The 24,861-nt window shown below is 52.2% G+C and overlaps 9 protein-coding genes across 9 annotated transcripts; 4 read left to right on the top strand and 5 right to left on the bottom strand.

Annotated features, from left to right (window-relative positions):
* Window positions 1–10: 10 nt before the first annotated feature.
* Window positions 11–679, bottom strand: PV08_05055 (uncharacterized protein; the record flags this gene model as incomplete). Its single annotated transcript, XM_016379399.1, has 1 exon — window positions 11–679. One exon carries the CDS (start codon window positions 677–679, stop codon window positions 11–13), a length of 669 nt encoding a protein of 222 aa, XP_016238076.1.
* Window positions 680–1,262: 583 nt separating this feature from the next.
* PV08_05054 (uncharacterized protein) lies at window positions 1,263–2,873 on the top strand (the record flags this gene model as incomplete). The annotated part of the gene is made up of 1 exon (XM_016379398.1): window positions 1,263–2,873. One exon carries the CDS (start codon window positions 1,263–1,265, stop codon window positions 2,871–2,873), a length of 1,611 nt encoding a protein of 536 aa, XP_016238075.1.
* Window positions 2,874–3,375: 502 nt separating this feature from the next.
* PV08_05053 (uncharacterized protein) lies at window positions 3,376–5,553 on the bottom strand (the record flags this gene model as incomplete). The annotated part of the gene is made up of 5 exons (XM_016379397.1): window positions 3,376–3,803; window positions 3,907–4,823; window positions 4,910–5,241; window positions 5,296–5,403; window positions 5,491–5,553. 5 exons carry the CDS (start codon window positions 5,551–5,553, stop codon window positions 3,376–3,378), a joined length of 1,848 nt encoding a protein of 615 aa, XP_016238074.1.
* Window positions 5,554–6,914: 1,361 nt separating this feature from the next.
* Window positions 6,915–7,915, bottom strand: PV08_05052 (uncharacterized protein; the record flags this gene model as incomplete). Its single annotated transcript, XM_016379396.1, has 4 exons — window positions 6,915–7,156; window positions 7,245–7,403; window positions 7,459–7,592; window positions 7,680–7,915. 4 exons carry the CDS (start codon window positions 7,913–7,915, stop codon window positions 6,915–6,917), a joined length of 771 nt encoding a protein of 256 aa, XP_016238073.1.
* Window positions 7,916–8,874: 959 nt separating this feature from the next.
* PV08_05051 (uncharacterized protein) lies at window positions 8,875–10,428 on the bottom strand (the record flags this gene model as incomplete). The annotated part of the gene is made up of 2 exons (XM_016379395.1): window positions 8,875–9,105; window positions 9,163–10,428. 2 exons carry the CDS (start codon window positions 10,426–10,428, stop codon window positions 8,875–8,877), a joined length of 1,497 nt encoding a protein of 498 aa, XP_016238072.1.
* A 3,385-nt stretch (window positions 10,429–13,813) lies between these two features.
* On the top strand, window positions 13,814–14,074 carry PV08_05050 (uncharacterized protein; the record flags this gene model as incomplete). Its single annotated transcript, XM_016379394.1, has 1 exon — window positions 13,814–14,074. The coding sequence occupies one exon, from the start codon at window positions 13,814–13,816 to the stop codon at window positions 14,072–14,074; it is 261 nt and encodes an 86-aa protein (XP_016238071.1).
* A 670-nt stretch (window positions 14,075–14,744) lies between these two features.
* PV08_05049 (uncharacterized protein) lies at window positions 14,745–16,943 on the bottom strand (the record flags this gene model as incomplete). The annotated part of the gene is made up of 1 exon (XM_016379393.1): window positions 14,745–16,943. One exon carries the CDS (start codon window positions 16,941–16,943, stop codon window positions 14,745–14,747), a length of 2,199 nt encoding a protein of 732 aa, XP_016238070.1.
* A 351-nt stretch (window positions 16,944–17,294) lies between these two features.
* Window positions 17,295–21,530, top strand: PV08_05048 (uncharacterized protein; the record flags this gene model as incomplete). The annotated part of the gene is made up of 1 exon (XM_016379392.1): window positions 17,295–21,530. The coding sequence occupies one exon, from the start codon at window positions 17,295–17,297 to the stop codon at window positions 21,528–21,530; it is 4,236 nt and encodes a 1,411-aa protein (XP_016238069.1).
* A 547-nt stretch (window positions 21,531–22,077) lies between these two features.
* PV08_05047 (uncharacterized protein) lies at window positions 22,078–23,719 on the top strand (the record flags this gene model as incomplete). Its single annotated transcript, XM_016379391.1, has 11 exons — window positions 22,078–22,124; window positions 22,186–22,273; window positions 22,334–22,347; window positions 22,404–22,488; window positions 22,549–22,568; window positions 22,636–22,708; window positions 22,771–22,897; window positions 22,958–23,154; window positions 23,249–23,346; window positions 23,404–23,564; window positions 23,643–23,719. The coding sequence occupies 11 exons, from the start codon at window positions 22,078–22,080 to the stop codon at window positions 23,717–23,719; spliced, it is 987 nt and encodes a 328-aa protein (XP_016238068.1).
* Window positions 23,720–24,861: the final 1,142 nt, after the last annotated feature.

The following is a 24,861-nucleotide window of genomic DNA, read 5'->3' as shown; positions in this document are numbered from 1 at the left end:
GAGATTGGTGTCAACCCTTCAGTGTTTTTGAAAGTATGATGTAGTTCGGCTCTTTGACAGTACCGTTTCTGAGCTTTCTCGGCCCAGGAGAAAACTCATCTTCGACGTAGCCCAGTTTGGTGTACCACCGCACAGCTCGGGAGTTGGCCTTGAATACCGTCAGCATGACCTTAACGAGTCCCACGTTTCGGCCTATGCTTTCGACGGCGCTCATCAACTTTCGACCCACGCCCTTGCCCTGCCATTCGGCCTTGAAGTGTATTTCGTATATGTAGAGCACCTCGTATCCATCTTCGTAGGTGACCATTAAAGAGATGAAGCCGGCGACATCACTCTTCTCGTCCAAGAGGACTATGTACTTCATGTCTGGCAATTTCATTTCCTTCCGCTTCTTCGAGGCAGACCATTTGATTTCGGAGTTTTCATAGTCTTCTTTGCTGGTTGACTCGATTAGACTCAGGCATTGTTCCAACACCTGAGATGGAATATCTGCCGCAGTCCACTTGACAGGTTTGCATGGTGCTAGTGAGGTACCTTCCGCTCCTGAAGTTCCATACTTGGTAAAGAATTCCAGGCCGGATAAAGCATTGACCTGTTCGACCAACTTCTCCTTGGGTGCGGCGTCTAACTTCGATCTGTCCCCGTTCCTTCGAGGTCTTTTGCGGTCTGGTTCTGCCATACCAACGTCGCACACCACAATTGCTACTGTAAGATCTCGCAGCCCAGCGCAACGGGTTGTCGCCCTGCCTTTGTCATCATTTGTCGACATTAATAAGGTAGGTAGGTAGGCTGGCTGTTGGTATTTTACCGTCGCCACCAAGAGTAATGTTGTGCCGTACTCGTCGGATCATTAATACTTGACGCGCGGTTAATCCCGAGTACGGAATATGGATATTCCGTACTTTAGGTACAAGTACGAGTACCGATGGGCAGGTACTGATTACTTGACGGATACTCCGTATTCCGTTCGGCATTGCAGCCGAAAAAAGCTCCAAGCCTTCATTCTCCAACCCGCATGTTTTGTACGGATTAGTCCGCACGTCTACGCTCCAATTGGCAAATGTTCTCTTTTCTCTCAGTGACTGACTTCATTGATACGAGCGATCATAATTTGGAGTCTCTCTCTGGCATGCTGGGTCATATGCCATGAGACACGTCGAGAGCTAGTACGAGCACCTGTATCCTCGCCTCCTCTCCCGTGTATTCCTTACTCCCCGCCTACTTCCCGCCGAATCGTCATTTTCCATTCCTCTACATTTGTAATGGCATCACCAGCGTCGTCATATATTCGCACTCTCTTGTCCTCCTCTCGCCCTCGCGTTCCTCAATCCCTCCTACGAACATCCCAGCCTACTTATCGAATATCTTCAGTCGCCAAGATGTCTACTGTCCCTAAGCTCAAAGACCCCTCGCTCCTCATCTCTCAGGCCTATGTCAATGGAAAATTCGTCGACTCCAGTACTTCGCAAACCTTCGATGTCCACGACCCTGGCTCCGGGAAGAAGATCGCAGCATGCGCCGAACTGAACAGGGACGATGTCGACAAGGCGATCACGGCAGCGGCCGAGGCATTCAAGACCTTCCGCAAGACGTTACCCCGCGAGAGAGCCACAATGCTACGTAAATGGTACAACCTGATGCAGGACAACGCTGAAGACTTGGCTACGCTCATCACCTGGGAAAATGGCAAGCCTCTCGCCGACGCCAAAGGCGAGGTCGCGTATGCGGCCAACTTCTTCCAGTGGTTCAGCGAGGAAGCACCCCGGATTTACGGCGATACTATTGCAGCCTCGGTGCCAGGAAACAGAGTGCTGACCATCAAGCAGCCGGTCGGTGTATGCGGCCTGATCACCCCGTGGAACTTCCCTGCGGCTATGATCACCCGTAAGATCGGCCCTGCTCTGGCTGCAGGTTGCACAGTCGTGGCTAAGTCACCCGGCGAGACTCCCTTCACTGCCAACGCGCTCGCGGAACTCTCTCGACGGGCGGGAATTCCTCCTGGTGTCGTCAACATTGTGACTGCCATGAAGAACACCGCCGAGATTGGTGAGCTGCTCACGACAGACTCGAGAATCAAGAAGGTTTCCTTCACCGGGTCTACGGGCGTTGGCAAATTGCTCATGAAGCAAGCTTCCGGAACCGTCAAGAAGCTCTCGTTCGAACTGGGTGGTAACTCTCCGTTCATCGTGTTCGATGACTGCCCTGATCTCGACGCGGCTGTCGCGGGTGCCATTGCTTGCAAATTCCGTAGCTCAGGCCAGACGTGCGTATGCGCCAACAGAATTTACGTTCAAAAGGGCATCTACGACGAGTTCGCCAAGAAGTTCGCGGCCAAGGTCAAAGACTTCAAGGTCGGCTACGGTTTCGACGACGGCGTGACCCACGGTCCTGTCATTCACGACCGCGCCGTGAGCAAGGTCGAGCAGCACGTTCAAGACGCACAGAGCAAGGGTGCCAAGGTTCTGATCGGTGGCCAGAAACTACCAGACCTCGGGTCCAACTTCTACGCCCCCACAGTCCTGACGGGCGTGACGACCGATATGAAGATCACCCACGAAGAGACGTTCGGTCCCGTGGCTGGTCTCATCTCCTTTGAGACGGAGAAGGAAGTCATCGAGTCCGCAAACACGTCCGAGGTAGGACTGGCAGGCTACTTTTACTCCAAGGACATTGGACGGGTGTACAGAGTCGCCGAGCACTTGGAAGTCGGCATGGTTGGCGTCAACACCGGCTTGATTTCCGATCCGGCCAGTCCGTTCGGCGGCGTCAAGGAAAGTGGCTTTGGACGTGAAGGGTCCAAGTACGGAATTGATGAATATCTGACCATCAAGACCGTCACGGTCGGTAATATCTCGAACGATCTGCAAGGTTGAATACATGTGATATTTGAATGTGAATGTGAACGTGAATTAATGTCCTGGAAAAGGAGAGGGAAAAAAATTTTGACATCAATGTATGTACTGTACAGGAGACGCAGGATGCCCAAAAATCCCCCAAAAGTTCAAATTTACCATAGGTACCAAGGCACCGTACCTGTGCAGGTGAGGTGTCAGGTAAGGTCGGCAGGTATATACACCTATATTTATAACAAGAGGTACATCAATCGGTTTACTTATCCCAAGTTTTGGGCTTCTCGGGTACAGCGAGAGCGCCCTCCCCCCGTCCCCGTGCACCCCAAGTATACAAGATGGGTTGAGCCAGGAAAGGGGAAAAGCGGGAAAAAAGGAGAAAGGGAAAAGGAAAAGGAAAATGGGTCCATGTCGTGCGTCACACGCGGGATTCTATCTAGGTACAGTAGAGAGGTTCATTATTATTATCATCGTCATCACCATCACCATCACCGTCCTCCAAAACATCGAAAGCATCATCAAAACATCAAAGACCAAGATCTCTCACCGGCTGTGACCTGACCACCGACATGCTTCTCGCTCCCCACTTGCCCAGCGCCAGTTCCTCGAGGGGTTTGCTGGGCCTGGTCCTCGTCACCGCCCTGAGATCCAATACAGACGATGGACACGTCCTCTTGACTTTTGCCGGGTTTTGCTTTTGCTGCACGTCTGGGATCCAGAAATGCGTGATGATGGCGCCCAGGAACATGCACACGCTGAAGATGACCAGGATCGTACCGTACCGCTTGGTCTGGTCGTCGCCCGGGGACGTCGAGCCGAACTTGTAGTACGCCGAAAACACCTGGACGAGAATCGATCCGAGTTTCCCTGCCGCCGCGCTGATGCCGTGGCACGTGGCGCGGTACCTTGTCGGGAAAAGCTCGGCGGGGATGATGTACGTGGTTGAGTTGGGTCCTGTTGCAGGGGGGAAAAAGGTATCAGAAAGGATGTTCTGTATGTTGTGTAGAGAGAGCATGTGTGTGTGTGTGAGAGAGAGAGAGAGAGACAAAAGACTTACCAAAGTTGAAAGCAATCTGCCCAACGACATACAACGTTATAGCAAGAGCTCCTTCCTGGTGGATCGTGATAAAGACCGTACCCAAAGCGATAAACAGTGCCGCCAGCACCAGGAAGCCGTACTTTTGCAGGCTGACTCTGTTCAAACGGCCGGCGGCCGCAATCATCAACAGGCCTCCCACGAAACTTCCACTGTTCAATATCACCAATGCGTGCACGGAACTGTCGAGGAACATGTCGTATATGTTGGCGTCGGGGCTGTCGTTGGTCTGCCACGGCGGCCGGGGTCCAGAGGTGTTCAAGGATCCCCAGGTTTTGGCGAGGAACTGCGGACTCGACAGTCCTATACCGTAATACCCGAAGTCAAGAAGCAGCCAGCACATGGCGGTAGCCGCGAGAGTCTTCCAGTTGCCCTCTACCCAGAAGTACTGCTTGATGTCGGCCTTTGAGAGGTGCCACGAAGAGTTGAGTGTGGCCCGAGGCGCCTGCGTGATTCCCCACGACGGCGACCCTTCGGAATGTTCGTCGACGGACCTGTGGGAAGACAGATTTGACTCCTCGATATCGGCAATCGAGTCGCACCACATGTTGGATTCCAACTCGGTGTCCATGGCCGTCCCGCCGAAGAGCTGTGTCGCGTCGAACTCGGCTTTGACGGGGTCGTCTTCGATGTCGAGGAGGAACCGGGGAGTTTCGGGGATGGCGAATCGAAACAGAAGGGCAATCACCCCAGGAACGACTCCCAGACCGATGATCCAGCGCCACATCTGATCAACGCTCCGCACGGTATCCTCGGCGTTGGAACTCTTGGATATGACGACGACGATGAGGGAGATGAGGTTGCCGGCAATTTGACCCAGAGGTTGCATGAAGAACACGGTGGCCATCATGCGTGCCCGGTGTTTGGTAGGAGCAAATCTGCAAAATACCAAAACATACATCAGCACGACCCACCCATCGTTTGATGAAGAAAGAATTCGCAAGAAAGAAAGTGAGGGACCGACTCTGCTGTGATGACGGCGCTGAGAGGATAATCTGCGCCTACACCAATTCCGACCATGAGCCTCCACCATATCAACCAAGAGTAGATGCTCATGCTCCCGTTGTATCCTCGCGAGCTCATGACAACCCCCAGGGTGGACCCGATCAGCAGAACCAGTTCGATACCGTACATCTTCTTTCGCCCATTCCTGTCCGCCAGGTATCCAAAGGCGACTTGACCGAGGAGGGTGCCGGCCAGAGTAGCGATGTTGATGCACGTCAGCCGAAAGGACGAGACCTCGTCATGCCAGTAGACATATGCGATCATCGGCAGGGCAACGTTGCCCGCGAACAACTGGCGAAACACGTCAGCGACGACGGGAAAAACAGAGGCAAGCTTGTGGCGTACTGAGAATCCATCGAGCAGAAATCCCACTCCTGCGACAAGGACAACTACCCACTGGAAGCCTTGTCGGTCGATAGTCTCGTAGATCTGTCGAACCCGGACATGTCGGTCCTGAGCGAAGGGGAGAAACAGTACATCAGTATAGTGGCCCAGAGGTGTAGGTATTCAGAAGCGTCAATCTGCATCGTCGCCACTCACACGCTCATGGTCAAAGTCTCGCGCTCTGTCAGTAGCGTAGAGACGTCCTCGCCATCGTCCCATCATCAATTAACTAGTGGGAGCGGTATTTATCTGTAGGGGCCAAAATCGGGGGGTCTGGGGTGATCAGCGATCCATGACGGAAAAGACCCTCGGTGTAGACATTCAACAAGCTGCGAGGGAAGTTCGCTGTAAAGGAATTTATTGTCGAACGGGAGGAAAAATCCAATGGGACGCGAAGTTCAAGGACGAGAGCATCGGAGAAGAAGGCTGGATTCGAAGAGCATCAAAATCAGTCAATCAATCCGCCCCTGGACTCGGAATTTGCTAATGACCACAACGCCGGGCACATCGCGAGTAGTCGCTTCATCATCGGTATCACACCATAAGTTCTCCGTACTAGTCCAAGCCCTCGGCGTGCTCATCTTCGGGAGGCACTGTCGGTGTCCTTACTCGGTACAGTAAAGGCAGGGGCCGCGGTGGGAGGCGCCGACCCTCCACCCAGGACGCCGCTCTGCATCTGCGGGAGCGAAAAACGCCTCGTCGTGCTCGATGGAAAGGCTCTCGTGCGTTCCAGAGAGAGAGAGAGAGACATTGCCAGGTTGTTACAGCAGGGGGTGCGTGAAGACTGAAGAGGCAAAGTGGTTCGCGTGGTTCGCGTACAGTGACTTTAGTGTGCATAACGAATCCGCCGACGCTTCTCTCGCTGGGCCAGTCAAAGAGCCCAGAAGCTCCCACGTGCAATTGACAGAATCTCACGAGGATGGATGGCTCCTCTACGCCTCCTCGTCTCACCAAACAACAGGTACATCTGCAGTCTATTATATCCGTACATTCCGTCGCAGTGTCCAACTGCTGTAGGTGCCTCACCACGGGCGTGTATCAAGGCTGCCTTGGGCACTGTGCGACTCCTGGTTGAGTACTCAGTTATGGGTACCTTGGTACAGTGTGTCCATCCCATGTTCACGTCCGTTTGCTTCCAAACCAATACTCGTCGTAATTTTGAACAAGCAACAGAATTCTGCTTCCGCTGGGTATCTTATATATCGCTCGTACGCTCAGGTGGTGTCCCTAAATAAATGTTTTTTTCTTTCCAATGCTCGCTCTACGCTTGAAACCCTACGCCATGACAAAGGAGGCCGAAGAATCGTTTTTGGTCTGATGGCTGTTGTCAGTCATGGCTTCTCTTCGACCTGTGAAGGGACTCTCTTCAGCAAAGCATACCGTTCTCGTCCAGAAACAATATCTGCAGCGATTTCAGTTGAGTGAGAAGATCAAAATTGGGTCGTAACGAAAGTGTGAGAGGGCGCCCTGATTTTTTGGTCTGTTCGATACGGTCGATACAATCAACTGCTTCACCCATCAGCATCTCTCTCTCCCCCTGCCGACTCGACGCGGTGTATCCACGTAGCAGAGGACGGACATTAGTAGCGTGATGTCGAAAATGAATCCATAGGATACTTACGGGGAATGGTGATGTACTTCTTCCTCTCTCTCCTCTGAGAATTGGTGAAGAAAAGGATGACTTGTCGCCCGGTGCGCCCTCGCAAGACGCGCAAATTTTGGCTGATGCATTCTTCTCCTCGCCCCTTGGACTTGGCTTCCGCAATGCCCGCCGTGAACACTATCGTCTGCCCGAGGATGGCTTCCTGGAACTTCACACAATCTAAACACGTGAGAGTTAGTGTCCGCTTTCCGGCAGGAGCAGGCGACCATAAGATTCCTTTATGATCAAATGATAGATCAAGACCTACCTTCCCAGGCCTCGAACGTGTACTGAGGTTCCGCTTGGAACAACGTTTGCCCGCTCTGAAGTGTTTGCTCTTCCAGGAACGAGATGCGTGAGATGTGGCTCGAAGTCGATGTGACGGGCTGTTCAAGGTGCGGTATGATAGGCAGCCTTTGGTCGGAAACTATGTGCTCATTAAATTTCAATACCTCCCACACATTTGTGACACTGGTACCAACATGAGTGGATCATCGGGGTGACCGTGGCTGATGAGTCGCTCAGCAAAATGCGTTTGACAGATCCAGCCACATTCTTTTCCAGCTCGATCTGCGAAAATCTCAACCGAAAGAGTTTGCTGCCCTTGAGAAAGGAGCTACGGTGGGCAGTTTGACCCGGCTTAGTTAGTTGTGCACTCTCACTCAAAGGCATCAAGAGCGGGCCATGACAACGAGTCACATACATGGTGAACGGCCTGGAGAGTGGGACGTGAATTGTGTGAATCGCAGCAGTGCTGGAGGACACTCTGCTCGTATCACTGGGAGGGCGAGACGTCGACGGTGTGGGTGGCAGTGGGAAGTTTGAGAAGTGTATACTGGCATTTTCTGAAGCGAGACTGAGCGAAGATGCGGCGCTGTTTCGAGGGGAAGGTTGTAAGGGCCAGTCAGCAGTCTCATAGAAAGTCGACTGGCTGGACATGGCCACTGGGGGCGATCGGCTTTTGCAGTACAAGCTCCCTCGTCGAATCTCCGGGACGAGGTTGATGAAAAGTGTTGAGATATGAGAGAGCAAACAACTGAACAAGAGCTCACCTCAAAGCCATTGTTCAGACGAAGGTCCTGAAAAGGCTTTGCATAAAGCACATCGACCATCATAAGATGCTCTTGTAGACGCTTGGATGACTTGGTGAGCGCCATCACCAACATCCTGATGAGAAGAGTTGAGGCCATCGTAGCGTGGGAGAACGTGGCCGAGTGTTTGGCTGAGAAGACTCGAGCCGTACGGAGCAAGGTACAGCTGGGGACTCGTCGCCCATTCCGGGGCGCGTGGTGGCCGCGGACACCTCTCGGTACGCAGTAGGCGTGTGGTATGATATTGGACCGCCTCAGAGTCTCCTTATCTTGTACCCCATATCGTATCCCCACGTAGACAAGGTGGTGGCACAGAAGTATTTATTTGAGACGCCGTCAATGTTTGGGGAATACTGCCAGTTTTGTCGCCGACTCCTGAAGCCAGGCAAAACAGACTTTGATCATTCGTGTTTGTACCGCGAGGTCACACTATCTGACTATTGACACTCGATACCAAAAAAGCAGTAGAAAGAGACAGCCGACTCCCTCGCCCTCATAGCTCCCACGTTCAAGACTGTGTCTTGTATCAACGTATTCGAGCCAATTCTTTTCTGAACTTGTTTCCTAATCATGCACAATTTATTGAGCAAACGATGCTGCATCAATACCACACTTTGCATCGTTGATGGCTCGCGCCTGAACACCTCCATAAAAGTTTCTAGAACGTATGATCCAGCAAGTCGATAATTCTTTGCCTCGGGTTGAGGTAACGAAATCGACCCTGGCACCCAACAATCATAAACACCAGCGGATCATGGGGAGCACTCGATCCAATTCGTAATCCTGTAAGGGGAAGCGCCCGCAACGTCAAGTAGCTGCCACCTCGGTTGGTTTGTTGGGCTGGTCGATTGGCTGTTTGGTATTCTTCCAGATGTAGCTTGCTAGCTCGTCACAACCGATTACCTGGTACTTCCCGTGCTTGGACGCTTTGAGATATGGGTTAGATGTCTTGCTGCAGACAATGCTGATCTCTTGGAGGTTTTTGATAGTTTGTTGGTCTGCTTCGTCAAGATCAACCGACATCTCGACAGCGCAATCCTAAATCATTTTGTCAGCGTCCGGCTTTCTTTCCCACGTCTGGAGTTTCAGACTTACGCATTTCCAAGTGAGTCGACGATGAGTCTTGGGTCCCTTGGGCTTGATCAACTGGTTGATCAGGTCTTCTAGTCTATCACCACTGCTGGACTCCCCGTCTGGCTTTGGTCCTTTGAGGGGTGGCGGTGCAAGATTGTATCCCGCCTTGCGGTCAGGTGACGTTGGGGTGGGTTGCAGTTGTGCCGAAGGAGATGTAGGCGAGCCGAGGGCTGTCAGAGCTGGGTCGGTCGGAATAACAGATTGACTACCAGGAGTGGCTGAGAGCAAAGGGACAGATGGAGCGCGTGGAGTGCCATTGGCGCTGGGCAAAGCATTGCTCAGGCGACGAGGCTCTCGAGGGCTGTCCAAGCTAGGATAGTAGTCACCCCGCTCTGACTCTGGTCTTCGAGACGAGGCACTCAACGAAGGGGACTCTGCAGGGTCGCGAGAATAGCCGTCTGAGCTTGGAGCATCAGTCATGGTCACATCCCGATCTCTGCTCAGGTAGGGACGTTCGGCGGCGGTTGGTGGTTGATCGACCAGAACGTGGCGACCGTTTCCCGCATCTTTGATGATGTTCTCGGCCAAGGCCCAGTTGGTCAGATCTTCGTCTTCTCTCTCCTCCTTGGCTTCAACAATGTCGCGGGAGAAATGACCTCCAACGTGTTCCATGCGCTCATTCCAGCTACCCTCGCCTTCAAAGACTCGGCCACAGAACCCGCAGGTACTGCGTTGAGGAGGCTTTCGCTTCTCGATCCAGCAGCGGCTTCTAACATCTTCGAGGCTGTCTTCGAAGGCTCGCCAATCCTTGGGGTCACCACCATTGGGAGGGAAGTTTGCAGAACCAGGGCCAGACTCGGGCTTGTGCATACGACGGTGATGTTGAGTGAAGAGGTCCTTGCGGTTGAAGTCGTTGTAGACTCTCTTGTGACCGGGAATGTTGGAGTTCAAGTCCGGATTGCACGAACCAACGTCGCAACGGTAGAAGCCCAGTTGGAGATGCTGGATTGAAACATGGCGTTTCCACTCATTCTTGGAGCTCAATGCAACATCGCAGCCGTAGTGAGAGAAGGAGCAGATGAATTTGCGCTTAGCAGGTTCAGAGCGTTTTGCACCAGAGCCAGGAGATTTGCGAGCTCGAGGCTTGACAACTCGACCCGGATGGGTATCGGAACCCGAAATGGACTGCAGAGAGTCTTTGCGTGGTCGGGGTTTGATGATGCGGTCGGAGGGGCTGCCTCGCAGAGACGTGGGCGTGATGCTGATGCTACTTGCATCAGTCGCCATCATGAATGCTGGTTGAGCTGTGAATAAACGCGGTGGTGGTGGGTGAGACTCAGACTCGGAGTTGCCCGAAAGCAGCAAAAGAGAGCAAGGCTCTACGGGAGGTGGCGACAGGGCGCGACGAGGCTTTTGTCCGGAGCTTGCTTGTCGGTCGCGCTCAGAGGGACAAACACATTTTCAAAGGGAAAATCTCGCTGTCGCGACAATTGGATGGATAATGTTTGATGAGAGCGCGAGATTGAGAACAGGGTTTTTTTTATTGTGGCAAGGGCGAGTTTTATCGCAAGGCCGCGCAACAAGAGTCGCCAAGGCGAGAGTTTAGTGAAGTCGGGGTGAAGAACACTGCCGGCGAAAGGCTGTGAAGGCAACTCGAGAACTGAGAGCCTTGCCTGGACCTGCGCACGGTCGCAACAAATACAGCAGCGATGCAGCGATGCAGCAATGCGAGCGATGCGAATCACTGCAAGAGGAATCACTGCAAGAGGGCTCGACCAGCAAGGGAGAGAGAATCAGGAGGGGGGAATGACACGAGAAAAAGAAGAGAAGAACGAAGGAAGGGAAGGTGAATGAGGGGATGCTGGACAAGGCTTTTAGCCTGTAACTTGTAAGGCTGCGGAAGCAGAAGGGAAAAAGCGTCGGGAGGAGACGATGGATTGACTGATGGGATGGTGGATGATGGGGTCAGGCTGGTCAAGTCAGCGCAGTCAGTACATCCAGTCCCTGGTGCAGTGGTTTTTGCAGGCTTCAGACGCCCGTCAACAAGGGTTTGACTGGACAGAGAGTCGACACCATGCAGCTCGTCCGCCGGCCGTTATCTCTAGACCCTCAGCCTCTCACTGACGGACCAGCAGTCCCTACACGGCTCTACACTCCACTGCGTTGCGACTGTTGTCCTTGTCCTCGAGCACTCACTCACAGCCGTTCCCTGGGAAGGGATGCGCACAGGCACAGACTCACATTGACACTCTTGAGTACACACAGACACCCATCCCCCTCGTCCTCGCCCCATCGACGGAGGACCACCAATGCCTTATCACCTCCCTCGTCTGACGGCATTGAAGAGGTGGCAAGGCCAGGACAACAAATGCTCCAATCCCAGCCGCTGGGGATCTGCCGAGGCTGTACGCAGCGACTGAGGGAGGGGAGCATGGTGAGGCTAAGGGAACAAGGCTTTGGGCACGACCGCTAATTGACCGGCGACACAGGGCTAACGAATCCTCCATCTCGCTACCCACCGCAGAATTCAGTCCTGCCTCCGCCCGCGTGCTTTTGGGCCTTGCCCGAAGCCAATCGCACCGCGACGCCACATGTACGGCGCCCCCCTCTTCCAGCCTCTGAGCCGTTGGAGAAGAGATAACATACGACACAGGAGGAAGAGACTGGCGATACGAGCGTGAACACAGCCGGCCGCCATGTGGTTACACTCGCCCTGGGCCCTGGCCTCGAATCGACGCTCACCACACCCGACTAGTGTGCGGAGATGGGCCGCTCTAGTGGTCGTGGTCATGGCCGGCACAGCCTGGTGCAGACCAGTGCGAGGCTCGCTTCAAGCCTCGTTGGTCATGTTACTGGAAGCGTAACACTGGGACCGCAAACCGATGCTGCAAGACTAGGGAAGAAGTCATAATCCACTCTGATTGCGACATGCTGTACAGTACAGATAACGCCACTCACACCGTCACACTTGCACGGAGTCGACCTGTGCACACTCACCGCTCCCCATGTGTGGCGGTAGGGGTAGGGGGTGGCAACAGAGATTATACGATACGGAGGTGGCTCCGTCCTAGCCCTATTCTTCCCTGGGCTTCTCAACAGACCGATGAGCTGAGTGTTTGGAAAACAACTAGCAACAGTTACTGAACAGGGTACGGAGTATCCGCGTTGCTTTCGAGTCAACACAGCGCAGTTCTGTCCACAGCCCACGATTACGAGCAAGACCATCACAATTAAGGCCCACCTTCCTCTTCTTCTCTTCAGGGGTCTTATCAATCATCCAGGCATTGCCCGTGCCCAGGAGCTCTTCATGCCACCTGTTTGTATGTACTGTACGGGTATTCGATGCTAGACCTGTCTCCTGGCCGGTACCTCTTGGTAGGGTTGTATGAGATAATTTCAGCTATTGTTCCACCTTGCATTTACTAGTGTCCTTCTGACACCTCTCTCAAGCCCATACAATACTCCAGGCCTCGGTAATATGACACAAGCGACAGCTCTACTTGATTTCAACCCGCGGTGACCCTCTTTACTCTTGGGGGTGTGCAAGCTTAGCCTTACCCCGCAGTGCTCCAGGGCGCTCCAGGCATTGAATCTGGAAGTCGTACAGTACTCCGTCCTCCGTACTGGCTCGTCATTGACGATGCCAACGAGGGGAGCAACAATAATGATTCGCCAACATGATGAGAACCATGGGGGCAGGCTTGGTGTGGCAATGGGAACACCGAATTTTCTGTCCCTCAAACCACCGGGATTTCTCTCATCTGTCCTGTACGAGTACGAGTACGAGTACGATCACGGGCACGGGCACGAAGCTTTCTTCAGGGGAAAAATGAAAGAAAAGAGGCGAAGCTCTCGACCAAAAACATGAAGCCTCTCCCCCGGAGAATGGTTTGCCCCTCCTCCGCAAATTTTCCAATCTTCCCATAGGCAAGTCGGTCGTACCTAGAAGCTACCGTGCGGCTATTAATAATTGCGTCGATTATCACTCGTGCACGGATGGAGATTTTCCATCTGGCTTTTTTTTCTTTGCACGGCCTCAATTCCTCCTACGTAATTCATGACACATAGTCTCGATCGACCACCAATGCCCTGACCGCAGTCCTGGTCACGACGATGCGCTGAAAATTTTTCAGATTTGCATGACCAGTGACCAGTCGACAAGGTTTGGATGTTCGCACGGCAACCAATGCCCTCGCTGACCCTTCCCATGGAGGCGCAAATCACGAGTCCTGGGGGCCACGTTGCCGGTGCCTGAATGACCACGAAAAAAGTCTCTCGCTGACGTTCACTTGACGTATCCCTTTGTCGCGGGCCCTTTTTGATGACTTGACTCGGGCGGTGCCGTCCTCGTACCATGTTTCTGAAACCCTGGCACATATAAAAACGATGGCCAGGTCCCGCTCTCTCGAATCTGGGGTTGGAATATCTTACTTTCCAAAAAACAAGCATTTGTGATCTACTACCAAGCAATTTGACCCCTTTCGATCCAAGCCTACCTTTACTACCGGTACCTTTTTCCTTACATATCATCCCATACAGAAATTGTACCAGTACCAGTACCAGTACCAGGTCCCGCACGACTACAACCAACCCAACAAGAGGATACACACACACACACACACAACTCCTCCTCCTCCTACCGTCGACAGTACTAACACATACCACCACCAAAATGACATCGCGCAACTCATCCACCTCCTCCTCGGCGTCTTCTTCTCGAGCACCTCAACCTTCTTCTTCTTCTGGTGCTCCCCGACGCGTCGCCAACGTCTGCTACCCCAAGGGCAAGTGGTACGACTGCCTCCGCCCGACGACCACCCCGTACCAGGGATTCGGGAGCCTGACAAACTTTGCCAACGCGACCGAGCGAGAGAACCAGATGGACGTCGGCGCCGCCTGGACAAACGACGTACACGCGAAGATGATGAAGTAGATGTGAGTGGTTGGGTCGTCTCGATCCGTCTTTCTCATCGCCTTCTGGAATGGGGTGGAGTGGTGGAGTGGAGGAGGGCGGATCCGACAACGAAACCCTTACGAGTGATCTATCTGTGAGGCGCGCGCGCGCCTATGGGCTTGCAGCTCACCTATCACCATCACCGATAAATTACCCTGCCCTGCAAAACTTCGGCACACAGAGGGTATGTACCTAATATGTACCTAATGCGACCCAGGATCAAAACAAGACGGGGTCGGCGGTACCCTATCTGGATGTATGTATGTACGACTATCTCTTTTTTTTTTAGCGCGCGTGGGAGGCTTTCCATGGGATTCGCCTTTGATGAAGGAGCAACAGGTCGAATTTTGAGCGCTGAAGCATGAACACTGTGTCTTATACGTTGTTGGTGTATATATTTTGTATATAATTTGCACTTAAAGTTTCCCGTTTCGTAACCATTCACTTCAGTCTCGTGGTTTCCTCCTCTCCGTTTCTTCCCTTTTGGAAGTGAAAAACAACATCTCTTTTCCAGCATCATGGGTGTAAACAAGAGTCGCACGTGATGGAAAAAGAAAGCATGATTTTTATCTAGACTCGCCCAAACGGCTGTCTGTCGCTTGTGACTACCTATTCAACAATGTCTGGATACGAGACCTTTTTATATCGATCAAATCTCTCCAGAATCTCGCTCTGTACCTAAGTCCTGCCCCTCATTCTCCCCTGCGTCCTTGGTGGCTGTTGGTACATCCTGCATCTCCGTATCCTCACCTGGGCCCTTTGCTTCTGGATGGGCCGTCTCTGCCAACGAAGATCTCCCAGCTTCAACCGCCTCATCTTCCAGCTCATCTTTCTGCTCTTGGCTGTGATCTGCGGCATCGTGTTCTTGGCCACCGCCTCCGTCATCAGGACCTTCTTCGGCTTGTGTCACAACCAGGTCTTTGTCCTGCTCGCCACCTATATCGACCCCTTCATCAACGCCGCGAGACTCTTCCTTGATGTCATTCTTGTCGTCGATAGGTTCTTGCTTGACTTCCGCCTCACCATCCGTGGGTTTCTCTTCTTCACCCTCCATTTCCAACTTGTCCTCCTCGATCAGGGCTTTGAGATTTCCGCCGTATTGCACCTTCTCGCACATGACGAACCGGTTTTTGCTCGCTCGGAGAGCTCTCCACACTTTACCGGCTTTGCGTTCTTCGAGCTCGTTCTTCTCTTCGTCAGTCACGGCGAAATCCAGATCCAGATCATCCCGCTCGATTTCTTTGTAGTATTCTTCCATTGTCGGCACCTTGTGCCGCTGCGAAGGATGTTTTAAGGCTTCCAGTGGCTCTACCTTGGACAGGAAACTCAGGTCTCCTGCGCCAGGCGGGTTTGGCAGTGCGGCTTTCGCCGTGTTTGCAATTTTCGTCAGTGTGTCTTTCGCCTCCAGATGTGCTTGGGGGGCGATGCTGTCCTTCGAAATCGGGGGACAGTTTTCTGCCTTCCAACGCACCCAGTTCTTGTCTCGGGACAGCACAGTATCAACCATGCGGTAGTAAAACTTGCCCTCGTTGCCATTCCCTTGTTGTAGATACGCTGCAATAGAAGCACGTGTTGCCTGCGCCCATTTCGCATCTTCCTCGCCAAGTGTGTACGAATATAGAACTGACTTGTTCGTGAGGCCCTCAAATTTTACTTTTGCGCTAGGAGCAAGACTGAGTAGGAAGTCGAGCAGGATGAGGGCTTGGACAAGGACATGTCGCCGGAACGCGGTATCGTGGATTTCGAGGTCGAAGAGGTCGCGGTTCGTCAAATATTTCGGGTTGAAGGTTGAAGTCGTCGTGGTAGAATCGGCTTCAGCCGATGTGCGCTTACGTTTGAGGCCGCGCTTGACATCTGAGGAGGCTGTGCTGGCCGCGGAACTATGGGCAACGCTTCTGAAGACGGCAAGTGTGCTCGAAATACCATCTTTGAAGGTGGCCATATTGGCGGGGTCGAAAAGCCGGGTCGGACTGGAGAAGAGCGTTTGAAGAGTCCAGAACTTTGGGTAGAGGGTATCGAGGTCTGGGGGTGGCTGCTCTTTCTCCTTGGGTTCAACCTTCGCTTTGGTGGGTACAGGTGTGTTCCTTGCTGTGGGCTTATCTGCCTCGTGTAGCGAGGAAGACGGGGTCTGAGCACCAGAAGCGGTCCCCTGCTGAGGCGGTGTTTGCGTATCTATTTCCATTGGTTTAATAGCATCGTCTGACTTCTTCGGCGCAGGGTCGAACGTGGTGACATTTTCGACATGGAATTCTCCACGAAGGTTGACAGAGGACTTGTCCCCCAGCGGAAACGATTGAAATAAGAATATGAAGACACGTCCGCAGAAAACTGTATCCTCTGCCCGTGAGAGGCGACGCAAGAGCTCGTTACAGCACCGCAATATAACCAAGCTCTTTTGTTTAAAGTGTTTGGCGGTCATGCGCTCACGCCGTGACTCGAGGTAGTCGAAAACCTTGCGACAGCCATCGATTGTTTGACTATCGAGAAGCTCTTCAACCAGCCAGAAGCCCAGGCCAGGATCGCATAGTTCGTTGTCGGAGAGAATGGTAGTTATATCCAACATGGTCCAGATCTGGGAGAATGCTGGTTCCGAGATGTCTATTCTCGCAACAACGTCGATGAGGAGCTCGCGGAAGACGGTCTCCAATGCGGCATTGTGTAGTTGTACACTAGCAGAGGCTTCTTGCTGAGTGCGAATTGAGCGAAGCTCGTCGAGAAGATCGACGCAATCTGACTCCAGGATAGGCGCGTCGGAATCAGCTTCTTCACGCGAAGAACTCAGTCGCTGAATGTGTCTCTCCAAGAGCGGCCTGTACAGCCCAACAACGGGGACGTCGGTGGAAGACATGATATTGTAGTCCGCAGGTGATAATAAGGGAGAGAGGGAGAGAGGGAGGAAGGGATGAAGGGATGAATCTCGAGCTATCGGTATCGCATCTAGACGGCTTGAAAAGCGCTACCTTCGAGCGCAGTTCTTTGAAAGGCGCGTCCAAAGAAAGGAATTTCGGCGATCTGAGCAGACGTTTTGTTTAGCAAAGGCTGTAGCAAAGAGGAATTGATTCGATGTGGTTACTACTCGTACGACGAGGCTGCGGAGAATTCTTTGGTGTTTGCGGAGAATCATCTTCCTGCGACAAGGCTCCATGCGCTACAATCATAAATTTTAGTTTCTTTTCGAACCCTCGCAGCAGACAAAACAATGGGCCTCCAGTTACGTCCTGCGATGGCGCCTGCGACTGATGTGACTGCGAGCGCCCAAGATACTTCTGAAAAGCTCTGGGAAGAGCTGGCACAGAAACACTGGCTTAGCAAGGTGCCCACCAAAGCGAAACCAGGACTGATCACGACCGCGATTTGGGAACCTTTGCAACAAGAGTCCTTCGCCCTACGCTCCCTCGCTCTTCTGGAAAGCCTTCAGATTCTTGAAAGGTTCCTGTGGCCGACGTTCTCAGCCGATGCCTCTAATCATCACGTCATTCTCATTGCAGTCTTCTTCAACGTCAAACAACGAGCAAATTTGCAAGACTGGGCTCTTTTCGCAGACCGACCTCAAGAATTCTCGGCCCTGTTTCGTCGAATACTCTCTCTCAATCTCGATTCCTCTCTAGACATTACCTCCCGTCTGTCCGTCCTCAACTTTGTCATCGGCGCATTCCAGTCGCTCGAAACCGAGCAGGTTCGCAAGGAATGCGCCCCGCTTGTTTCGATTTCAATATGGCACAATTTACATGATGACTCCGCAAGGAATAGGCTGTTGGATTCAAGTTCAAGCAGGAAGAAGGCCTGGAAGGCTGCTCAGAGACGCTTCGAAGGTGCAGATCAAGACACCCAGGCTCGGCTGCGATTTGACCGAGCATGGCTCTATTCCATGCTGATCGCGTTCTTTGCGCGACTCAACAATCCCAAAATGGCAACTTCTCAAGAGATGATCTATTGCGAACGATTTCTGGAGTTCCTGGTTGATTTAGTCAGTCAACTACCTACCCGACGATACACCAACCTGCTTCTACGAGACCTCAATACCTTGGCAGTCATCAGGACTTCGAAACTGATTGGGAGGGACGATGCTGCCCTCTTTCGAGATCTTGTGAGCCTCTTCCATCATTTTCAGAGCTTCGCAATTGATGACATGGGTAACTCCGAATCCGAACATGATGGAATTCGAAAGGCTCACTACGAGGCTCTGGCACGCTTGCAACGTGTTGCTCTCCAGCACTTTGAGAACAAACTAAAAGTCCTTGCTCTCTCGAATTATGGATCTATCGACAATCGTACCGAATTGGAATCGCATTTCGATGCTCTTTCAGATGCTGAAATGGAAAGCCTGTGCCACCACTTGGGGTTTCGAACAGCTTACCCTGCAGCTGCCGCAATTTCCACCAGCCGGGCTATCCTTCTTGAGACTCTCCTGTCATCGTTCTCAAAACCTCGAGATTTTCAGGAAGTTGTGACCAAATTTTCAATCCTGCCAACCGAAAGCACACTATACGACGCTAAATTGCTCAGAAACGAACAATATGATGGCTCGCGGCCGTTGGGCTTCCCGAAACTGAATCTGCAGTATCTAACACTAAGTGACTTTATGTGGCGATCATTCCAGCTCTATCAAGCTGAAGCATTCTACGGTATTCGGAAAGACATGGAAAGCGTGATCAGGCGGATGAAGCCAAAAGCCAGCAGAGACCGGGCCAGCACGATATTTGAAGGTTTCTCTAAGATGGCTCTGCCGATCAATAGTCCTGCCATCATCGAAGTCGGTGCACCCAAAGTCGGTGAATTGAGACCTAGCTTTGTTCGAGCGGAGGTGATTCTAGACGTCAGTCGTTTGACGGACCAAATGAGAAGAGAATGGGACAATCTGAGGCCTCACGATGTGGTGTTTTTGCTCGCAGTCAAGCCTGCCGACGAAACTCGTGCCCTCACGAATGGCCACACTGCCAGTTCAGAAGCGGAGCAAAGACCTTTCGTGGCGTTGAGATCCGCGGAAGTTGTACAGGTCTTGGATGATAATGGAAGACCTTTAAGAGAACAACAGGCGAACGGGAATGCTCCAAGAGCACGAAGGCGAAGGCTCCTGCTGGACTTGGATGCTGTGGCTTATTTCAATGACAAGGCTCAGCTTGCGCGCGGCGGTAAAGATATCACTGCCTCTTTGAATGTTCTTGTTCGGAGGCAGGGCCGCGAGAACAACTTCAGGCCGGTATTGGAAACCATACAAAAGCTAGTGGGTGCTCAGACCTCACTACCATCGTGGCTTCAAGAGGTCTACCTAGGCTACGGTGATCCCAAAGAGGCGTCCTTCCAATCCCTGCCCAACAGGATTGAGTCAATCGATTATCTGGACACCTTCTTAGATTGGGAACATCTTACGGACAGCTTCCAAGGGAAAGTGATCGAGGCCGCTCCCGGTCACGCAGCGCCCTTCAACGGTCCATTCATTCTCAAGACGTCTCCACAAGAACTTGATGTCCCTCCTACAAACCCAAAGAAGCGGCGAAGAGAGCAAATGGAACAAGACTCGTCGACCATTGTGGTGTCTTCATATAAACCACCAAATACTGGGCCATATCCGATGGACATTCCAAAAAAGAATGCCGTTCGCTTTACCCCAAGACAAGTTGAAGCGATTGCATCCGGGGCACAACCCGGCCTTACCGTCGTTGTGGGACCACCAGGGACCGGCAAAACAGATGTGGCTACTCAAACCATCAACCTATTGTATCACAATTTCCCATCAGAACGAATCCTCCTTGTTGCGCACAGTAATCAAGCACTCAACCAGCTTTTCCAGAAGATCATTGCTCTTGACATTGACCCTCGACATTTACTACGCCTTGGTCATGGCGAAGAAGAGCTAGAGGCTGAAGCCTCTTACAGCAAATATGGTCGTGTCGAATCTTTCCTAGAGAACCGACAGATATATCTTGCCGAAGTCCATCGATTGGCAGCTTCCATTGGTGCTGAAGGAGCCCATGGCAGTTCATGCGAGACTGCCGAATACTTCAATCAGGTCTTTATCAAGCCTGCATGGGCACGATTCTGGGACGCTGCTGATGTGGCCGACGCATCTGTGGCAGAGGTTCTGGCTGCGTTCCCTTTCTATGAGTACTTTAGAAACGCTCCTGTTCCGACCTTGTTCCCGCCTGATTGCTCTCTTGAAGAGGCTCGCGATATTGCCTCTGGCTGTCAGCACCATATCAACAAGATCTTTTCAGAGCTCGAATCGATCAGGCCGTTCGAAATCTTGCGTAATGGCCGTGATCAGGCTAATCATCTCCTGGTGAAGGAAGCTCGGATCATCGCGATGACCTCGACTCATGCCGCTATGCGAAGGTCTGAAATTGCAGAGCTTGGTTTCCATTACGATACATTGATAATGGAAGAAGCAGCTCAAATCACGGAGATCGAGTCATTCATCCCTTGTGCAATGCAAGATGCCGACTCGAAGACTGGGGAGCTGCCTCTGAAGCGGATAATGCTAGTCGGGGATCACCTCCAGAATTCTCCAGTCATTCAAAATCAAGCTCTACGTCAGTATGCGAAGTTCGAGCAGTCGCTCTTCCTCCGCTTCGTGCGATTAGGGGTACCTGCGATACACCTTGACAAACAAGGACGCTGTCGACCCTCCATAGCAGAGTTGTTCAAATGGCGTTATGTTGACCTTGGTAACTTGCCTCATCTGGAAAATCACCCTGAATTTGTTCGAGCCAATGCAGGTTTCCGATACGACTACCAATTCATCGACGTTCCAGACTACCAAGGACAGGGAGAACGCGAGCCGACGCCTCATTTCATTCAGAATCTCGGAGAAGCCGAATATACTGTTGCCTTGTTCCAGTACATGCGGCTTCTCGGCTACCCAGCTCGAAGCATCACAATTTTGGCCACTTACGCAGGCCAACGAGCCTTGATTCGTGATGTTCTGGAACACAGATGTAAGAACAATAAGCTCTTTGGACTGCCTCGAATTGTTACCACAGTGGACAAATATCAAGGTGAACAGAATGACTACGTGATTGTGTCAATGACTCGAACACGTTCTGTCGGTTACTTGCGAGACATTCGCCGGCTCACTGTTGCAATATCACGCGCGAGACTGGGACTCTACATTCTTGGTCGAAGGGAACTCTTCGAGTCCTGCTATGAGATGAAGCCAGCAATGGACTTGTTGACGCAGCGGCCAGATAAACTTGTCCTGACGACGGGCGAGATGTTCCCGACCGAGCGGCAACTGGAAGACGATGTTCCGGGCACGGAGATGGAAGGTGTGGAGCACTTGGGACAATATGTCTTTGAAATGACGCAGGCTAAGGTGAAGGCTATGGGTGGCCAGATCACAGTTGAGAGCACTGCAGAAGATGAAGCTGGAGTGGGAGATGAAGGCGAGGAAGAAGCAAGCGTTGCTGCTGAAGAGGATCCTCTTCCTGCTATGTAGATCAGATTCAGTGATACTTTTGCCTGGAATGGATGGATTCCCGAGCCTTTGTATCGATACAATACTGGTGTCTAGAGTATAGGTATGTGCACCAACCGACAATTCCTGAGGCATGGATGCGCCTGGGATCCAGAGTAGATATTTGCTAGGGGCCACCTCGCCCGGCATCTGCATCGATCCCCCTCGCGCCGAAGGTCCGCCCATATGTCGGAAGAGTGGACCCCATAGTCCTCGTTTCTCGTCGAGAACTTCCACAACCGGCTATGGCGACATCACAAAGCTGGCAGCCGGACCGAAACACGGCCCGCAAGACTGCAATAGGGACGACTTCCAGGTGCTGTGATTCGACAACGATGTTTCTGCCACATATGGAACTTTCGGTGTCTTTCTTTGGTTTTCATCCCCGGACGAATCGCCGACATCGCCGACATCTTGGCTTTTCAATCGTCATCATTAGGCATTTCTGAAGCATTTTGCGACATTGCAAACAACACTCCTGATCAAGAAGCAGTTCATCTGTACTGAAAATCCTGAAGAAGCCATAGAAATGTCTCGCGGTACGAAAGTAAATCTCAACACGGGTGCTGCAATCCCGTAAGTCTGAACAAGTCAAGTCTGTTCTGAGTTCGACAAGAGTGCTGATCGCTACTGGTAGGACTTTGGGCTACGGCACCTGGCAATCTGCACCTGGAGAGGTCTCGGTTGGCGTATATGAGGCTCTCAAAGCCGGGTACCGCCATCTTGTAAGGCTCTCCCTCTGACGTGAAGATGAAAAATCAAGACAAGTCTGATTTATGTCGCAGGATCTAGCAAAGGTGTACGTGGACAACTCCATCTTCGTCTTGCTAGGGAAGACATACTCACCATGCACAGCTACGGGAACCAGCCTGAAGTCGCCCAAGGCCTGAAGAAGGCTCTTGCAGAGATCCCGGGCCTGAAGCGAGAAGATATTTTTATCGTGAGTCACACTCGCAACCGATAAACCAGAACATCCCAGACTGATATTGTACTTCTACAGACGTCTAAGTTATGGAACAAGTACGTCAGAACGACCGACCAGGTCCAGATCACCTATGTCTTGAGTATTGACGACTGCCTTCTACAGCTCCCATCGCCCTGAATATGTCGAAGAGGCGCTCGACCAGACCCTGAAGGAGTTGGATCTAGACTATCTCGATGTACGCTGTCGCCAAATACCGATCCAGTCTTTTAAGATGGGACTGACACCTTCTCTTCCCAGCTGTATCTCATCCACTGGCCCGTGGCTTTTGAAAGACGCTCCGCCAATGAGCTCTTCCCTCTGACCGCAAAGGACAGTGACGAAACTGTTCTTGACGACGGAGTTTCTATCGTCGACACGTGGAAAGGTCCGTTCATGACTTGGCAAAGGTATTGTGCGAGCTGAAGCTGACGATAATTTCCAATAGCCGTGGTGAAGCTGCCCAAGAGCAAAGTCCGTGCCGTCGGCGTTTCAAACTTCACCCCCGAGCACCTACAAGCCGTCATTGATGCTACCGGCGTTGTCCCGGCCGTCAACCAAATCGAGAGGCATCCACTGTTGCAGCAGAACGACACTTTGATCAAATACGCCAAGGAGAAGAACATCCACATCACAGCATACTCGGTGAGTTGAGAAGACCACATCATCGCGTCGACACATCTTTTTCTTTCGGCCTGTCAGACGTCGAGCTAACCGGCCAATTCTCTGCTCCAAACAGGCCTTTGGCAACAATACCATCGGGGTCCCGCTCCTCATCGAGCATCCGGTCGTAAAGGACGTCGCGGACAAGATTGGAGCTACGCCCGCGCAAGTACTGTGAGTGGTTCTGAATCGAGTTGGTGTTGGCTGTGCCACGCGTCTGACCTGTCGCAGCCTTGCCTGGGCCCAAGTCGGTGGACATTCAGTCATTCCCAAGTCTGTCACCCCAAGCCGAATCAAATCCAACTTCCAAGAAGTCACGCTGGGCGAGGACGACGTCGCTGCCGTCAACAAGATTGGCGAAACTCCACGGCGCTACAACATTCCAATGACATGTAAGTACCTTCCGAGCGATGGTTCGCTGTACGTCGACTCTCGGTGCGGAATTTACTGACCGACCTTTCCGTACGTAGACCATCCCAGGTGGAATGTCAACATCTGGAATGAAGAGCCAGAACAAAACGCCCGACGTGGTGTGATTCTGGGATAATCGGATTCCCTTGGTGGAGGCTATACTCTGTACATAAATGCTAGACCACAGATGTACAATATCCCACATCGAGAGCCCATAAATCTAAATATTCAGGATCCTTCCCCGGGCACACGAGGTACGAGTCCAGTTCATTCTGTGTCACGACATCTGATTTTCCACACACACAATGTCCAAAACTGCTTATTTCTGGACCTGTTACCACGTACTCCGTGTTCCATAGGGCGAACCATGTGCCAACTTACGCTCTTCTTCTTGTTCTTGGACCACCTACCGTCAAAGACAGAGACCCTTCCATGAATGCCGTGTTGGGTGATGCAGCTTGTCCATCCGTGTCCCGCGAGGTCTTCCCACCTGTCTCGGACGCGCTGGGGTTCTTTCCCTGCTTTCCTATTTGGTCAATCGAAAAGCACATGACAAGATCTGGAAAATACTCTGTGGCCTTGTCCGTCGTCGTCCGGACGGTCTCACATCTGACGACAAAGGTCTGTTCACGGGGATTGCATCAACCAATCCAAGGCAGGAAGAACGGCGAAGAGATTCGTGGTGGAGAACTCTCGCTGTTTTCGAAAAGTTGTCTCGACGGCGGTTCAAGGAGCAAAAGGGTCCAAAAGCACGTGGGCGGGATGTAAGAGCAAGGGTTGTGGCAGCAGGATGTCCACAAGTCGCAACCCATCTCACCATGGTCTGGGGGAGGAATGATCATGGCTCTGAAGAGGGAAAGAATATAGAGTGGGATCCCGAGCAAGACGAGGAGCGCAATGGCGTGTGGAGTTCGAGGAAAGGCTGGTGCCATGCGGTAGTGGCGAAATGTGAAGGAAGTGGGCCATTTTACTGACGACCTCTCCATTCCCACTTCCACACTCGCACACTCGCACACGTACACCGTCAACTGTTGCGAAAGATGGATTCTTCAGAGCCGTATGTATCCATTGTTTGCCAAGGACAAAGTCACTGATTTCTCTTTCATTGGTGGTATCATTTTTCTAAACGTTCAATCTTCATGTTGATCGTCCCCTCCTCGATTCCATTCCCTTTGGTACAAGTTGAACCCAAACTCCCGCAATGGTACCGCCGAAAAACGCCAATCCCTTCAAACGAATAGAGCGGAAGTTTGCATTGTACAGCATTCGGTTCGTCTA

Source organism: Exophiala spinifera (genome assembly GCF_000836115.1).
Source record: "Exophiala spinifera strain CBS 89968 unplaced genomic scaffold supercont1.3, whole genome shotgun sequence".
Classification (NCBI taxonomy): domain Eukaryota; kingdom Fungi; phylum Ascomycota; class Eurotiomycetes; order Chaetothyriales; family Herpotrichiellaceae; genus Exophiala; species Exophiala spinifera.
The sequence above is the reverse complement of the archived record's forward strand: the minus strand, read 5'-3'. Positions and strand labels throughout refer to the sequence as shown.